This window comes from Geotrypetes seraphini, chromosome 17 (genome assembly GCF_902459505.1).
Source record: "Geotrypetes seraphini chromosome 17, aGeoSer1.1, whole genome shotgun sequence".
NCBI lineage: Eukaryota > Metazoa > Chordata > Amphibia > Gymnophiona > Dermophiidae > Geotrypetes > Geotrypetes seraphini.
Genome location: NC_047100.1, coordinates 31048277 through 31061258, shown reverse-complemented (window position 1 = coordinate 31061258; position 12982 = coordinate 31048277). Strand labels below are relative to the sequence as shown.

The 12982-nt window shown below is 45.1% G+C and overlaps 1 protein-coding gene across 1 annotated transcript in view; it reads left to right on the top strand.

Annotated features, from left to right (window-relative positions):
• Nucleotides 1–12982, top strand: part of MKRN2 (makorin ring finger protein 2) — a 38443-nt gene that overhangs the window by 7913 nt on the left and 17548 nt on the right. The window contains exons 3-7 of the mRNA XM_033926295.1: nt 2902–3083; nt 5972–6276; nt 7909–8123; nt 9612–9722; nt 12371–12515. Coding sequence (XP_033782186.1) covers nt 2902–3083; nt 5972–6276; nt 7909–8123; nt 9612–9722; nt 12371–12515 — 958 coding nt within the window. The remainder of the gene's footprint in view (nt 1–2901; nt 3084–5971; nt 6277–7908; nt 8124–9611; nt 9723–12370; nt 12516–12982) is intronic.

Genomic DNA, 12982 nt, shown 5'->3' with positions numbered 1-12982 from the left:
CGAGTCCTCCCCTTCGGACTAGCATCATCACCTCGGGTCTTCACCAAGTGCCTCGTGGTGGTAGCAGCAACCTTACGTTCCCAGGGCCTCCAGGTATTCCCCTACCTGGACGATCAAAGCCCCGTCCAGGGAAGGGGTTATCTCAGCGACCCAACAGACTATTACCTACCTACAAAGTCTGGGGTTCGAAATAAACTTCCCAAAATCTCAACTACGCCCCTCGCAGTCCCTACAGTTCATCGGGGCCACGCTGGACACGGTTCGCCTCCGTTCCTTCCTCCCCCCTCCGCGCCTGGAGGCGTTAGTAAGTCTGAGCCGAAGGATCTCCCTGCTGACCTCGGTATCAGCTCAACAGATGATGACCCTCCTGGGCCACATGGCCTCCACCGTCCATGTCACACCCTTCGCCCGCCTCCATCTGAGAATCCCTCAATGGACCCTGGCGTCCCAATGGCGGCAAGACCGGGACCCGATCGACCGCCCTGTGACAGTGACTCCTTCATTGCAACGATCGCTCCGCTGGTGGGCCGACTCTTCAAATCTTTCCAAAGGTTTGCTCTTCCTCACCCCACCCCACAGCAAGGTACTCACCACGGACTCGTCGGAGTACGCTTGGGGAGCCCATCTGGACGGCCTACGCACCCAATGAATGTGGTCAGCACAAGACCGTCGCTGCCACATCAACGTGCTAGAACTTCGGTCCATCTATCTCGCAGCTGTAGCCTTCCAACATCTGCTCCACGACCGAGTGGTTCTCATCCGAACCAACAACCAGGTAGCGATGTACTACGTAAACAAACAAGGGGGGACAGGGTCTTGGTCCCTTTGTCGGGAAGCCCTGCGCCTCTGGAAATGGGCAATCTCCAACAACACCTTCCTTCGAGCGGTGTACATACAAGGAGAACAAAACTGCCTGGCGGACAGACTCAGCCACCTCCTCCAGCCACACGAGTGGTCACTACACTCTCAGACCCTACGAGGGGTGTTCGAACGGTGGGGGACACCTCAAATAGACCTGTTCGCGTCCCCTCACAACCACAAGCTGCCTCTCTTCTGCTCCCGGATATACTCCCCGGACCGGCTCGAGGCCGACGCCTTCCTCCTCGACTGGGAGGGAAGATTCCTGTACGCGTTCCCGCCATTTCCTCTGATACTGCGGACGCTTGTCCACCTGAAAACAGTACAAGCCACCCTGATCCTGATTGCCCCTCGCTGGCCACGCCAGCCGTGGTTTTCCCTTCTACTTCAACTCAGTGTCAGAGATCCACTGCCTCTGCCTCTGTTTCCCTCTCTACTGTCACAGGGTCAGGGCTCACTGTTACATCCCAATCTTCAATCTCTTCATCTGAATGCTTGGTTTCTCTCCCCCTGACTGCTCTCCCCGTGTCTCAATCAGTCAAGGAGATATTGGAGGCCTCTAGAAAAACCTCGACGAGAACCTGCTACTCCCAAAAGTGGACCAGATTCTCAACCTGGTGCTCCTCCCACAGCCAGGACCCGGTGTCGGTCCCCGTCCCCCTGGTCCTTGACTATCTACTTCAACTATCTCATTCCGGCCTAAAGACCAACTCCATTCGAGTACACCTCAGTGCGATTGCGGCCTTTCATCAGCCCCTGGAAGGGAAAGCCCTCTCGCTCCATCCCTTAGTCACTCGCTTCATGAAGGGTCTGCTGAACGTCCACCCCCCCTCTCAAACCTCCCCCGGTGGTTTGGGACCTTAACGTGGTTCTGGCTCAACTAATGAAACCTCCATTTGAGCCACTAGACAAATGCCATCCAAAATTCCTCACTTGGAAGGTAATTTTCTTACTCGCGCTCACGTCCGCACGGCGGGTTAGTGAGCTACAAGCTCTGGTAGCGGACCCACCCTTCACGGTATTCCATCACGACAAGGTGTTACTCCGCACCCATCCAAAGTTCCTACCTAAAGTAGTGTCTGATTTCCATCTCAATCAGTCCATCGTCTTACCCGTGTTTTTTCCCAAGTCCCACTCTCACCCCGGAGAAGTGGCGCTCCACACTCTTGACTGCAAAAGAGCGTTGGCCTTTTACCTCCAACGCACTCAGCCACACCGGAAAGTCCCACAACTGTTTCTGTCCTTCGACCCAAACCAGTTAGGCCACCCAGTTTCCAAACGCACCTTGTCCAACTGGTTGGCCGATTGCATCTCCTTTTGCTACGCTCAGGCTGGTCTCGCGCTGCATGGTCGAGTAACGGGACACAAAGTCCGAGCGATGGCAGCCTCCGTAGCGTTCCTCAGGTCCACACCTATTGAAGAAATCTGCAAGGCTGCCACGTGGTCTTCGGTTCATACCTTCACCTCCCACTACTGTCTGGACTCCCTGTCCAGAAGCGATGGCCGGTTCAGCCAATCGGTATTGCGAAATCTATTTGCTTAAATTGCCAACTTCCCTCCATCCCTCTTCAGTAAGCTTGGAGGTCACCCACATGTGAGAATATCATGCCTGCTTGTCCTGGGATAAAGCACAGTTACTTACCGTAACAGGTGTTATCCAGGGACAGCAGGCATATATTCTCACAACCCGCCCACCTCCCCGAGGTTGGCTTCTTTGCTAGTTAAGTGAACTGGAGACCACGAGGGGATGCACCCCCTAGTGGAGCAGGAAGGCACGCATGCGTGGAGCAGCAGAGCAAACTTAAATCTTCAATCAAGTTTGCTTGAAAATGCTTCCGCATCGGGGCTCCGTAGATGACGTCACCCACATGTGAGAATATATGCCTGCTGTCCCTGGATAACACCTGTTACGGTAAGTAACTGTGCTGTTTGAAAAATTGCCATGTTAAGCGAGAGGGGTTTTTAGGTAAGCAGTAACACATAGGCCCTAAGCGAAATTCTTGCCCACAGTATTCCCATGATCTGTTTTTCTCTCTTTCTCAGGTATGATCACATTCGACCCCATTCTGCAGCCAGTGTTTCAGTGACTTCTATAACACCTAGTCCTCCTCCTGCTCCAGCTTTCCAGATTCCTGACACCACGCCCGAGACCACACCACCTGTCCCCAAAAACAAAAAGGAATCTGGGAGGCGAGAAAAGAAGACTTTGGTACTCAGGGACCGAAGTGAGTTTAAACAAGTTTTCCTCTTGCTGTAATAATGGTGATAGAAATTGGTTACAAAAAAGAACAATTGTTGGGAATTTTTGCTTAGATATCAGTGTGAATATATTGAATGGGGGTTTGTAGTCTGCCTACAACAGCCTATAATGCAGGTGACAGACATGCAGTTCTCTCTCATGGATATTATTAGGATGTCGTGAAAATCAACTAGCTAATGGTCCCCCAGGCATACAATATATCAAAACAGGTCAAATAATCTGCTGAGAGATGATTACTCTGGTCAATTGTCCACAGTATTACTTGAATGGGAAAAGATCATAGAGAAGTGTTGAACAGCAGTATTTTCTAAGTGGGAATCTAGACAAAATTGTTCTTTATTAAATAGCAGAACCATACAGACTTGTAGACTCAACACTAACAGTGTTTCAGCAGTTGTGCGTTTGTCAAGAGTCTCCCAACATAGTTCTGCTGTTTAATAAAGAACATTTTGGATAGTCCGCTGTTGAGGGATTGACATCTTTTCCTCACGACTTTCTTCCTTGGATTATTGTTTCCATCGTAGAGGCTTTCGTTGGCTTTCTCTTCAGTGCTAACATCAGAGAGGTATGCTTTTTAATAAATACTGCTGCTACTATTAATTATTTCTATAGCACTACCAGACGCATGCAGCGCTGCACAGAGTCACAAAATAAACAGTCCCTGCTCGCAAAAGCTTACAATCTAAACAGACAAACAGGAAGTCATGGATACAGTCAAGGGGAACGGTCAATCAGCAGGCTGGGTTGAAGGGCAGAGGAGTAGGGTTAAGGATTGAAAGCTGTATCAAAAAGGTGGGTTTTCAGTCTGCTTTTAAACAAGGGAAGGGGCTTCATAGACAAACTCGGGTAATTTATTCCAGGCATAGGGGGCAGCTAGAAGTAGATGAAAGGAACAAAATCTGGAATTGGCAGTGGAGGAGAAGGGTAAAGCTAAGAGCGGCTTATTTGAGGAACGGAGTTCTCTGGGAGGTGTATAAGGAGAGAGAAGCGAGGAGAGATATTGAGGGGCAGCAGAATGAACACCCTTGTAGATCAGCAATAAGATCTTGAATTGTATCTCATGGCAGATAGATAAATACTCTAAATGTATTGGTCAGTCATGTTAAATTTTGTTACAGATATTGACCTTTGTAGAAAGCAGTGCATCTTCTCTGTGTTTCAAAAGACGTATGAGGAGAAACTGGAAGCCCTGAGTATAGAGGAAAGGAGGGACAGGGAAGATATGATTCAGGTGTTCAAATACTTCAAAGGTATTAACGTAGAACAAAATCTTTTCTAGAGAAAGGAAAATGGTAAAAGCAGAAGACATGATTTGAGGTTGAGGGTGGTAGACTCAAGAGCAATATAAGGAAATTCTTCTTTACAGAGAGGGTCCAGAGAAGAGCGACTAAAATGGTAAAGTTGCTGGTGGAGTTGCCATACAGTGAGAGATTGGAGAAACTGGGCCTCTCCTCCCTTGAAAAGAGGAGACTGAGAGGGGACATGATAATAGACTTAGTAGATAAATACAGGTTGTTCATCCTCTCCAAGGTAGGGAGAACGAGAGGGCACTCTCTAAAATTGAAAGGGGACAGATTCCGTACAAACATAAGGAAGTTCTTCTTCACCTAGAGAGTGGTAGAAAACTAGACTGCTCTTCTGGAGGCTGTCATAGGGGAAAACACCCTCCAGGGATTCAAGACAAAGTTAGACAAGTTTCTGCAGAACCGGATTGTATGCAGGTAGGGCAGGTCTCAGGGCATTGCCAGAGGTTGTGGTAAGAGCGGATAGTGTAGCTGATTTTAAGAAAGCTTTGGACAACTTCCTAGAGGAAAAGTCCATCGTCTGTTATTGAGAAAGACATGGGAGAAGCCACTTCTTGCCCTGTATTGGTAGCATGGAATATTGCACTCCTTGGGTTTGGGCCAGGTAGTAGTGATCCAGATTGGCCACCATGAGAATGAACCACTGGGCTTGATGGACCATTGGTCTGACCCAATAAGGCTATGCTTATCTTCTTATTGTATGCAAATAGATCTCATGCATATTCATTGGGGAACTCCTGAAAACCCGACTGGATTGTGGCCCTTATTCCCCAACCCTGACGTAAACCATAATATGCACTTACATGTTTATAAATTAGTAAAACTAACAATGCTATCTTTTCAACTTTCCCATCTATAAACAAACTTACAGAATCTGTTCTTTCTCCTGAGCTAATTTTGCCTGCTGGGGATTTGTGGTTTATTTTTATTAGTACTTTTAAATAAGGCAGCATACAGATGAACACCCATTCCTCCTTTTTACGAAGCTGCAATAGGCTTTTTTACTGCCAGCCATGGCGGTATTAACTCTGACGCTTACGGAAGAGTATGGCGCAGTGGTTAAAGCTACAGCCTCAGCATCCTGCGCTGCTCCTTGTGACCCTGGGCAAGTCACTTAATCCCCCCATTAGATAAGATTGTGAGCCCACAAGGACAGACGGGGGAAAATGTTTTGAGTACTTGAATAAATCCATGTAAACCACTCTGAGTTCCCCTGGGAGAATGATATAGAAAATTGAATAAATAAATAAAATAATACTGCCGTGACTGACAATTAAAAAGCCTAACGAGGCTTCATAAAAGGGGGCCTAAGTTAATACACATTTGAAACTTGTAGAGCGTTACATTGTCAGCACTTCAATTTGCTGTTACAAAATTTAAAATGATTTCACTGCTGTCTTAGGTGATCCGTAGTCAAATTTGTATTCAGAGAAATAGTGTGAAAATTCACTCAACAAATATACGCTCGAAATGCTGCGGTGCTCCTGAATAATTGTCATTCCTCTTTGGTATCATTTTTGTGATTTTTGGGTATGGACTGTTTCTAAAGATTTGTGCGGCTCGACTGAAGATGCAACTAAGTCCAACCCTGCTTGTAACCCTGGCTGTTACAGTGATCAGAGTGAGAACGCAGGGCTGAAGCCTCATTCCTATTTGGAAGCTATCCGGACCGGGCTTGAGGATGTCGAGGCTGCAAGTTCTTATCCTGATGCTCAGCAGCTGTGTCCATTTGCAGCAGCTGGCACGTGTCACTATGGCGACAGCTGCCTTTATCTCCATGGGAACATATGCCAGATCTGTGATCTGCAAGTCCTACATCCCTTTGACCAGGAGCAGAGGAAGATGCATGAAAAGGTAAGGAAACCTGTCTAACTCCAGACATGCTGTGCCATTCTTGTTTTACTCTTCACCCCCGTGGGTTTAGTCTTTCTGAAAGAAGATGGGCTTTCTTGAAAGCGGAACCCTCGGCGTGGGCTGGCCCGAGATGCAGAAAGCCCAGGGCTTAGCTAATTCAGAGTCTGACTTAAAACGTGTTCCTGCCACCAAAGGTCCCCCATACCTTCTTAGAAACATTGGAGCAGGACGGAAGTTCAATCCGTCTTGCTCGCAGGGCCGCTGCTCCCTTAGGAGGGACCTTAGGCATCTGAGCCAATCAGAGCCTTAGGTTGCTTCAACCTGTGATACAAGGGGAAGGGGGAGCAGTTCCAGGCTCTGGCTCAGTCAAGTGTCAAGCCACCAGGGCCTTGGACTCCTCCCCCTTGTATCATGGGATACAGAGGGAGGAGCCTAAGGTCTTGATTGGCTCAGACGCCTAAGGCCCCTCCCAAGGGAAGGGAGGTTTCTTTTTTAATGGGGCTGCTATTATGCGTGTGAAACACGCATAGTATCTTTGCCCATTAAAACAATTTTTTTTAAAAAGGTTTCCTGCCCTGAACAGTTGAGTGGCAGGATGCTGCTATTGGGGCTTCCCCTGCTGGCTCTGCGCATGCGTGAGAGTTGCTCTCACAGCATTCATCGGACGGCAGAGTCTGGGATTTTGATTAAGATCCATGTGAATAATTTGCATGCAAACTTTTTAGTGCATTAATAGTTCTTTCTGAATCGGCCAAAAAATCGGATCGATTCTTCAAACCCATCTGAATTCCTTAAGCATCTGGCCTTATCACATCTTTTGAAATTCGGGGACTTTGCAGGACACTCCCCAATACCATGCAAAAGGTTCTTTGTTAATCTCAAGTACTGGTCTTTTAGGAGTCATTTAGTGGCATTCTAAATAAAGGGTCTTTTGTTAGACTGAATGGCCCCTGCCTATATGTTACTATCTGCACTAACATTCCCAGGGTCAGATTGTTTTAATATAATATCCCAGAATTCTTTGTTTGCACTCTGGACCTGCCAGCACATTAAATTTAGGTGCATGCGAGGTTCAAATATGCTTTCGTATTCCGCCAGGGACTGCGAATCCAAAATAATAATAACAGTTTATATACGCAGGACCGGGAAGTTCTATGCGGTTTACAGTGGTTAAAAGATATTACAAATTAAGTAGAATTAACAAAGTTAGAAACTAGTTATTAACAGCGCTAGAGATCAAGTTATTGTGGAGTAGAATTGTAGAGGGTTAGTTGCCTAAATACTTCAGGAACAGGTATGTTTTTAGGTGTTTCCTAAATTCCCCACTCTCAGTCACATTTGTCTTTTTGGCCTTACAATGTCTGAGGCTTAGTGTTCATATAATGTACTCACAACTTAGTTCTTGTAGTTTCCATTGATGAAATATCTACTGGATTTTACTCCACTGCCTTTGAAGTGTGATGGTCAGATTGATGCAAGCCAATAAAAAGTGGTGGCCAAATTTCTTTTTGTGGTAGCCATTGGCTACTTGGATATTGAATTTGCCTTGCCGATTGCCATCTGTAGTCTCACTATTCAGTCAAGCTGTAGAGCAGTGGCCTGAGTAACCCCCTGTGTTCTGCTGCATTGTAGATGTGTATGGCATCCTTCGAGCATGAGGTGGAAAAAGCGTTTGCCTTTCAGGCAAGTCAGGATAAGGCGTGCAGTATCTGCATGGAGGTTGTGTACGAGAAACCCTCGGCCTCCGAAAGACGCTTTGGGATCCTTTCCAACTGTAACCATACGTACTGCCTGTCCTGCATCCGGAAGTGGAGGTGTGCTAAGCAGTTTGAAAATACAGTGATAAAGTAAGTCTGGAAATCCCTTTCCGGGATCAAACCTCTCTTGCCCCTCTGCTTCTTGTTATACGATCTGGAACATCATGATTGCTGTATCTTTTCCTGTTAATTTAGGGCCCCTTATACAAAGCCGCAGTAGTGATTCTCCAGTGGCAAATGCACTAAAGCCCATTCAATTCCTATGGACTTCTTTGCATTTGCTGCGGGAGAATCGCTATCCACGGCTTTGTAAAGGGGCCCCCAGTCTTTGATCTTTTGAGCCTGTATTCTTCCGCCTGAAGCTATGAAGTCGTCAAAATTAAATACCATTTTTGTTTTCAGTATACTGTGTATATATTTTTGAAGAAGTTCCCTTTCAAACAGAATGAGAGTATCTCAACTTTGTAAACTTTTTATTTCTTATTTATTGAGATTTATTAACTGCCTTTTATGAACAGCTTCACCCAAGGCAATGTACAGCAAATTGTAATAGGATAAGAACAAGGCCAAGAGCTCACCTTCAGGGCAGTTTGTGTGAGCTTTGGTCTAATACAGGAAGATGCTGATTTTGACTCGGACAAATGGGAAAGCTTCCTGTGGGTCCGAGAACTGACAGCAGGGGAAGCAGGGCTGTAGGATCTCTTAGAGAGAGGATGAGATAATGGTTAGTGCAGATGGGCCATTTGGACTTTTATCTGCCTTTCATGTTTCTAGAACCATAAAGCTCTATGACCTCACAAAGCAAGTGTAAAGAGCCATAGCCTATAGGGAAAGGAGGAGACAATGGATTCTGCGGATGGGCAGACTGGATGGGCCATTTGGCCTTTATCTGCCTTTCATGTTTCTAGAACCATAAAGCTCTATGACCTCGCAAAGCAAGTGTAAAGAGCCATAGCCTATAGGGAAAGGAGGAGACAATGGATTCTGCGGATGGGCAGACTGGATGGGCCATTTGGCCTTTATCTGCCTTTCATGTTTCTAGAACCATAAAGCTCTATGACCTCACAAAGCTAGTGTAAAGAGCCATAGCCTATAGGGAAAGGAGGAGACAATGGATTCTGCGGATGGGCAGACTGGATGGGCCATTTGGCCTTTATCTGCCATCATATTTCTGTGTTTCTATAACCAGTTTTCTTATCACTGTTTCTGTTGATTTTTATTATCTATTTTTTTTAATGGAATGGGGAAACAACTTTTTAGTTTGACCAGTAGCAGTGAGGCTTGAGGTCTGAAATGGATGTCTTAAGAACTTTTTCCATTTAAGTCTGAAAGAGCTTGAGTGGTGCTTTTAATGTGAACATCTCAGGTTAATGTGTGTATCCCTACAACTGTATAATGCTTGGGCTGGAGTTCTTTACTTCATAGGGCTCTGTTCAGTCTTCCAAAATAAAGAGGAAGAAATTAGATCAAGTAAAATTGATTTCCTAAACTTTTTATGAGAACTTTCACATTTAACCTGCTGAAATTTTTAAAAGTTGAAATTGTAAATTCACATTATAGAGATTTTCTTCTGTACAGATCCTGTCCTGAATGCCGGGTGATATCGGAGTTTGTCATTCCAAGTGTCTACTGGGTTGAAGACCAGAATAAGAAGAATGACCTGATACAGGCATTTAAAGAAGGAATGGGGTATGTGCTCTTAGCAGAAGTATTATGAAAATATTACTGACCTACACAGCTAGTAATAACTTTATTTTTATACACCGCTATACCACAAACAGGAAGAGACTGTATACAAACAGCGATAGAACAGAAAGATTTTCGAGGTTACATTAGTATGTTAAGATTGGTTAACCCCTAAAGAACTAAAGTACACAGAGCAGGATTTCAGAGGGAAAGGGGTTTAGCGAAAATGAAGTTGAATCCTACAGAGAGGTGGTTATCTTGGGGATGAAAGAAATCTAGAAATATGATTTCGTAGGGGAACAAAATGTGGGCTTCAAAAACTTTTTGATGGTTGAAAATGTATTTGTTTCAGGAATATGTTATGAAAATCTAGATTTTCAGTTTCCTCGCTTTTTTGTTTTTACATAAGTAGCATTTGTAAATGTTGTAATTGTGAATGATTGTTCCTTCTCTTGTTATGTAGACTGCACTGAACAATACTAGCAAGTCGTTTGCATTATGTAAATATACAATGTAATGTAGGCCTGTACGATGTTCATTTAACCTTCATAGGCTGCAGTTGTTTGCTGTGGGGATCTTGGTTACATAGTAGCATAGTAGATGACGGCAGATAAAGTTCCCGAATAGTCCATCCAGTCTGCCCAACCTGATTCAATTTAAATTTTTTCTTCTTAGCTATTTCTGGGCAAGAATCCAAAGCTCTACCCGGTACTGTGCTTAGGTTCCAACTGCTGAAGTTTCTGTCAAAGCTCACTCCATCCCATCTAAACCCTCCCAAGGCTGATGTGATCTGATTTATGCAGCATTTGTAGTTTCCGAAGGGTATGTTTTAGATGCCCCAAAATAAAAAATGTTACAATAAGAACATAAGAATAGCCTTCCTGGGTCAGATCAATGGTCCATCAAGCCCAGTAGTCTGTTTTTACGGTGGCCAATCCAGGTCACTAGTACCTGGCCAAAACCCAAGGAGTAGTAATATTCTATGCTACCGATCCAGGGCAAGCAGTAGCTTCCCCTGTGTCTTTCTCAATAACAGGCTATGGACTTTTCCTCCAGGAACTCGTCAAAAGCTTTCTTAAAACCATCTACGCTATCCGCTCTTACCACATCCTCTGGCAATACGTTCCAGAGCTTAACTAGTCTCTTGAGTGAAAAATATTTCCTCCTATTGGTTTTAAAAATATTTCCCTGTAAAAATCGAACCACTTGTACCTGTTCTATTCTACTCAGGATTTTGTAGACTTCAATCCTATCTCCCCTCAGCCATCTCTTTTCCAAGCTGAAGAGAGAGAACTGAGCGAGTAAAATGTGTCATGATCAAAGAAAGATTTTGATCGCAATCCATATCTTGTGTGTATTCATTGTGAGTATCCTGTAAACCCAACTGGCCAGATAGTTGCTAAGGACTGAGTTGAAAACAAGTGTGTTAAAATGTCACTGCCTATGTCCTAAAGTGAACCCCCTCCCCAAACTGCCTCACACACATGTATAGAAACATAGAAATAGACGGCAGATAAGGGCCACGGCCCATCAAGTCTGCCCACTCCAATGACCCTCCCTATCTATCTTTGCGGATAGATCCCACATGTCTGTCCCACAAGCCATGTTCCGAATGGTTTCCCAACTTGTTAAGCTGTGATTTAGTATTCAGAAGTTTATAAATACTTTTGGGTGAAGGATGAAAGCCGGCTGTACCTCAAGTGGACTGAGCTCTGTTGAAAGGCATTGCATTTGTTTTATATAATGGTTTATGTATTAAATAAATAATAATTTTACTACATCCAGTGGAGCCATTTAGGGGGGAAATTATCAACGTGGGCTACTGTTAAGACAGTTACTCATGATTCAGGTTAAGAGTAAAAATAACCTATGCCTCACTGCCTAAAATGGAACCTGATCTAATCATCACCCACCTTGATAATGTCACCCCTCAAACAGTATGAGATAAGCCTTGGTTTTTGCAGTGCAGTTCCAAGCCTGCTTGACATTAGTCACCATATAGCTCGTGACTTAGCGAGGGTGAGATGTCCCCCCCCCACCTCCTCATGCTCTTTCCCCACCCCCTTCTGCCGCTTCCATTCTCCCGTACCTCTGTAACATTCCCGGCGCAATCAGCAAACCCCAAGCTCCTGCTCTTCCTCTGACATCACTTTCTAGGCGCGAGTCCAGGAAGTGACATCAGAGGAAGAGCTGACGCTGGCACGACAGCATCTTGGGGGTTACAAAAGTACAGGGGAAGGGAACCGGCACGTACGTGTTAGGGAAGGCGGAACCCCCCCGCCACTGCATATAGCTGTTCTTCAGAATTGCTAAAAAGATGACTATTTCATAAGTGTGCAGCTGAAGAGATCAGCTACTGCAGTGGAGGTGGGAGAATCCTGCTGGAGTCTGTGTACTGCCGGGATGGATTCCTCCTGCAGCTGGGGCTTCTGCTGCCCGGGAAGGAGACAGATGGCGAGAACTGTGAAAAAGGCAAAATATGGACTAGGAGAGGATTGGAACATATGCTACAGAGACAATTTGGGAATTTACTGCAGAATATGGTGATGCTTGAGGTAAAACGTATAATGCTTTCTGTGATGTATCCTTGAGCAGTGTGGGTTTAGTGTTAAATACTATAGTATTGCTTTTTTTTTCTTCTTCTTTTTAAGTAAAAAGGCCTGCAAATATTTTGAGCAAGGGAAAGGAACCTGCCCATTTGGAGGAAAATGTCTGTACCTGCATGCTTATTCTGATGGGACAAGAGCAGAACCTGAGAAACCACGGAAGCAGCTCAGCTCGGAGGGTACCGTCCGGGTAAGACAGGCGCAAAGATAGACCCAGTGGGCCAGCAACTATTATGCCGAGACCTGAACTTTTGTAATAAACACTTTCACAAAAAAAGATGTACAATGTCTGATGGATACCAACAGCACACTTCAGGCTTAATCACAATGTGCATTTAAAGTTCGATCGGATACGTTACACCTTGAGGCAGCAGACTTGTGAAACACTGGCCACAGTTGGTGTACCGATCAAACAGAAGATAAGTGGAAAGACATATTTTCTTCTATCTTTTAAGCACAAATAGCATAAACAGCACCGTATAAGGCTTTTATCTGTCTGCAGTGAAATAGAGGTTTTTTTGCCAGTGAGGTTAACGCCTAACCACCTGTAACCACCTTTTGTGGCGGTGGGAGGGCCTCAGTCTGAGGCTTTTTCCTCTGTTGTTTTTTTGTTTTGTTTTTTTAAATCATTTTTATTGGTATTGAGGTCAACCAGAG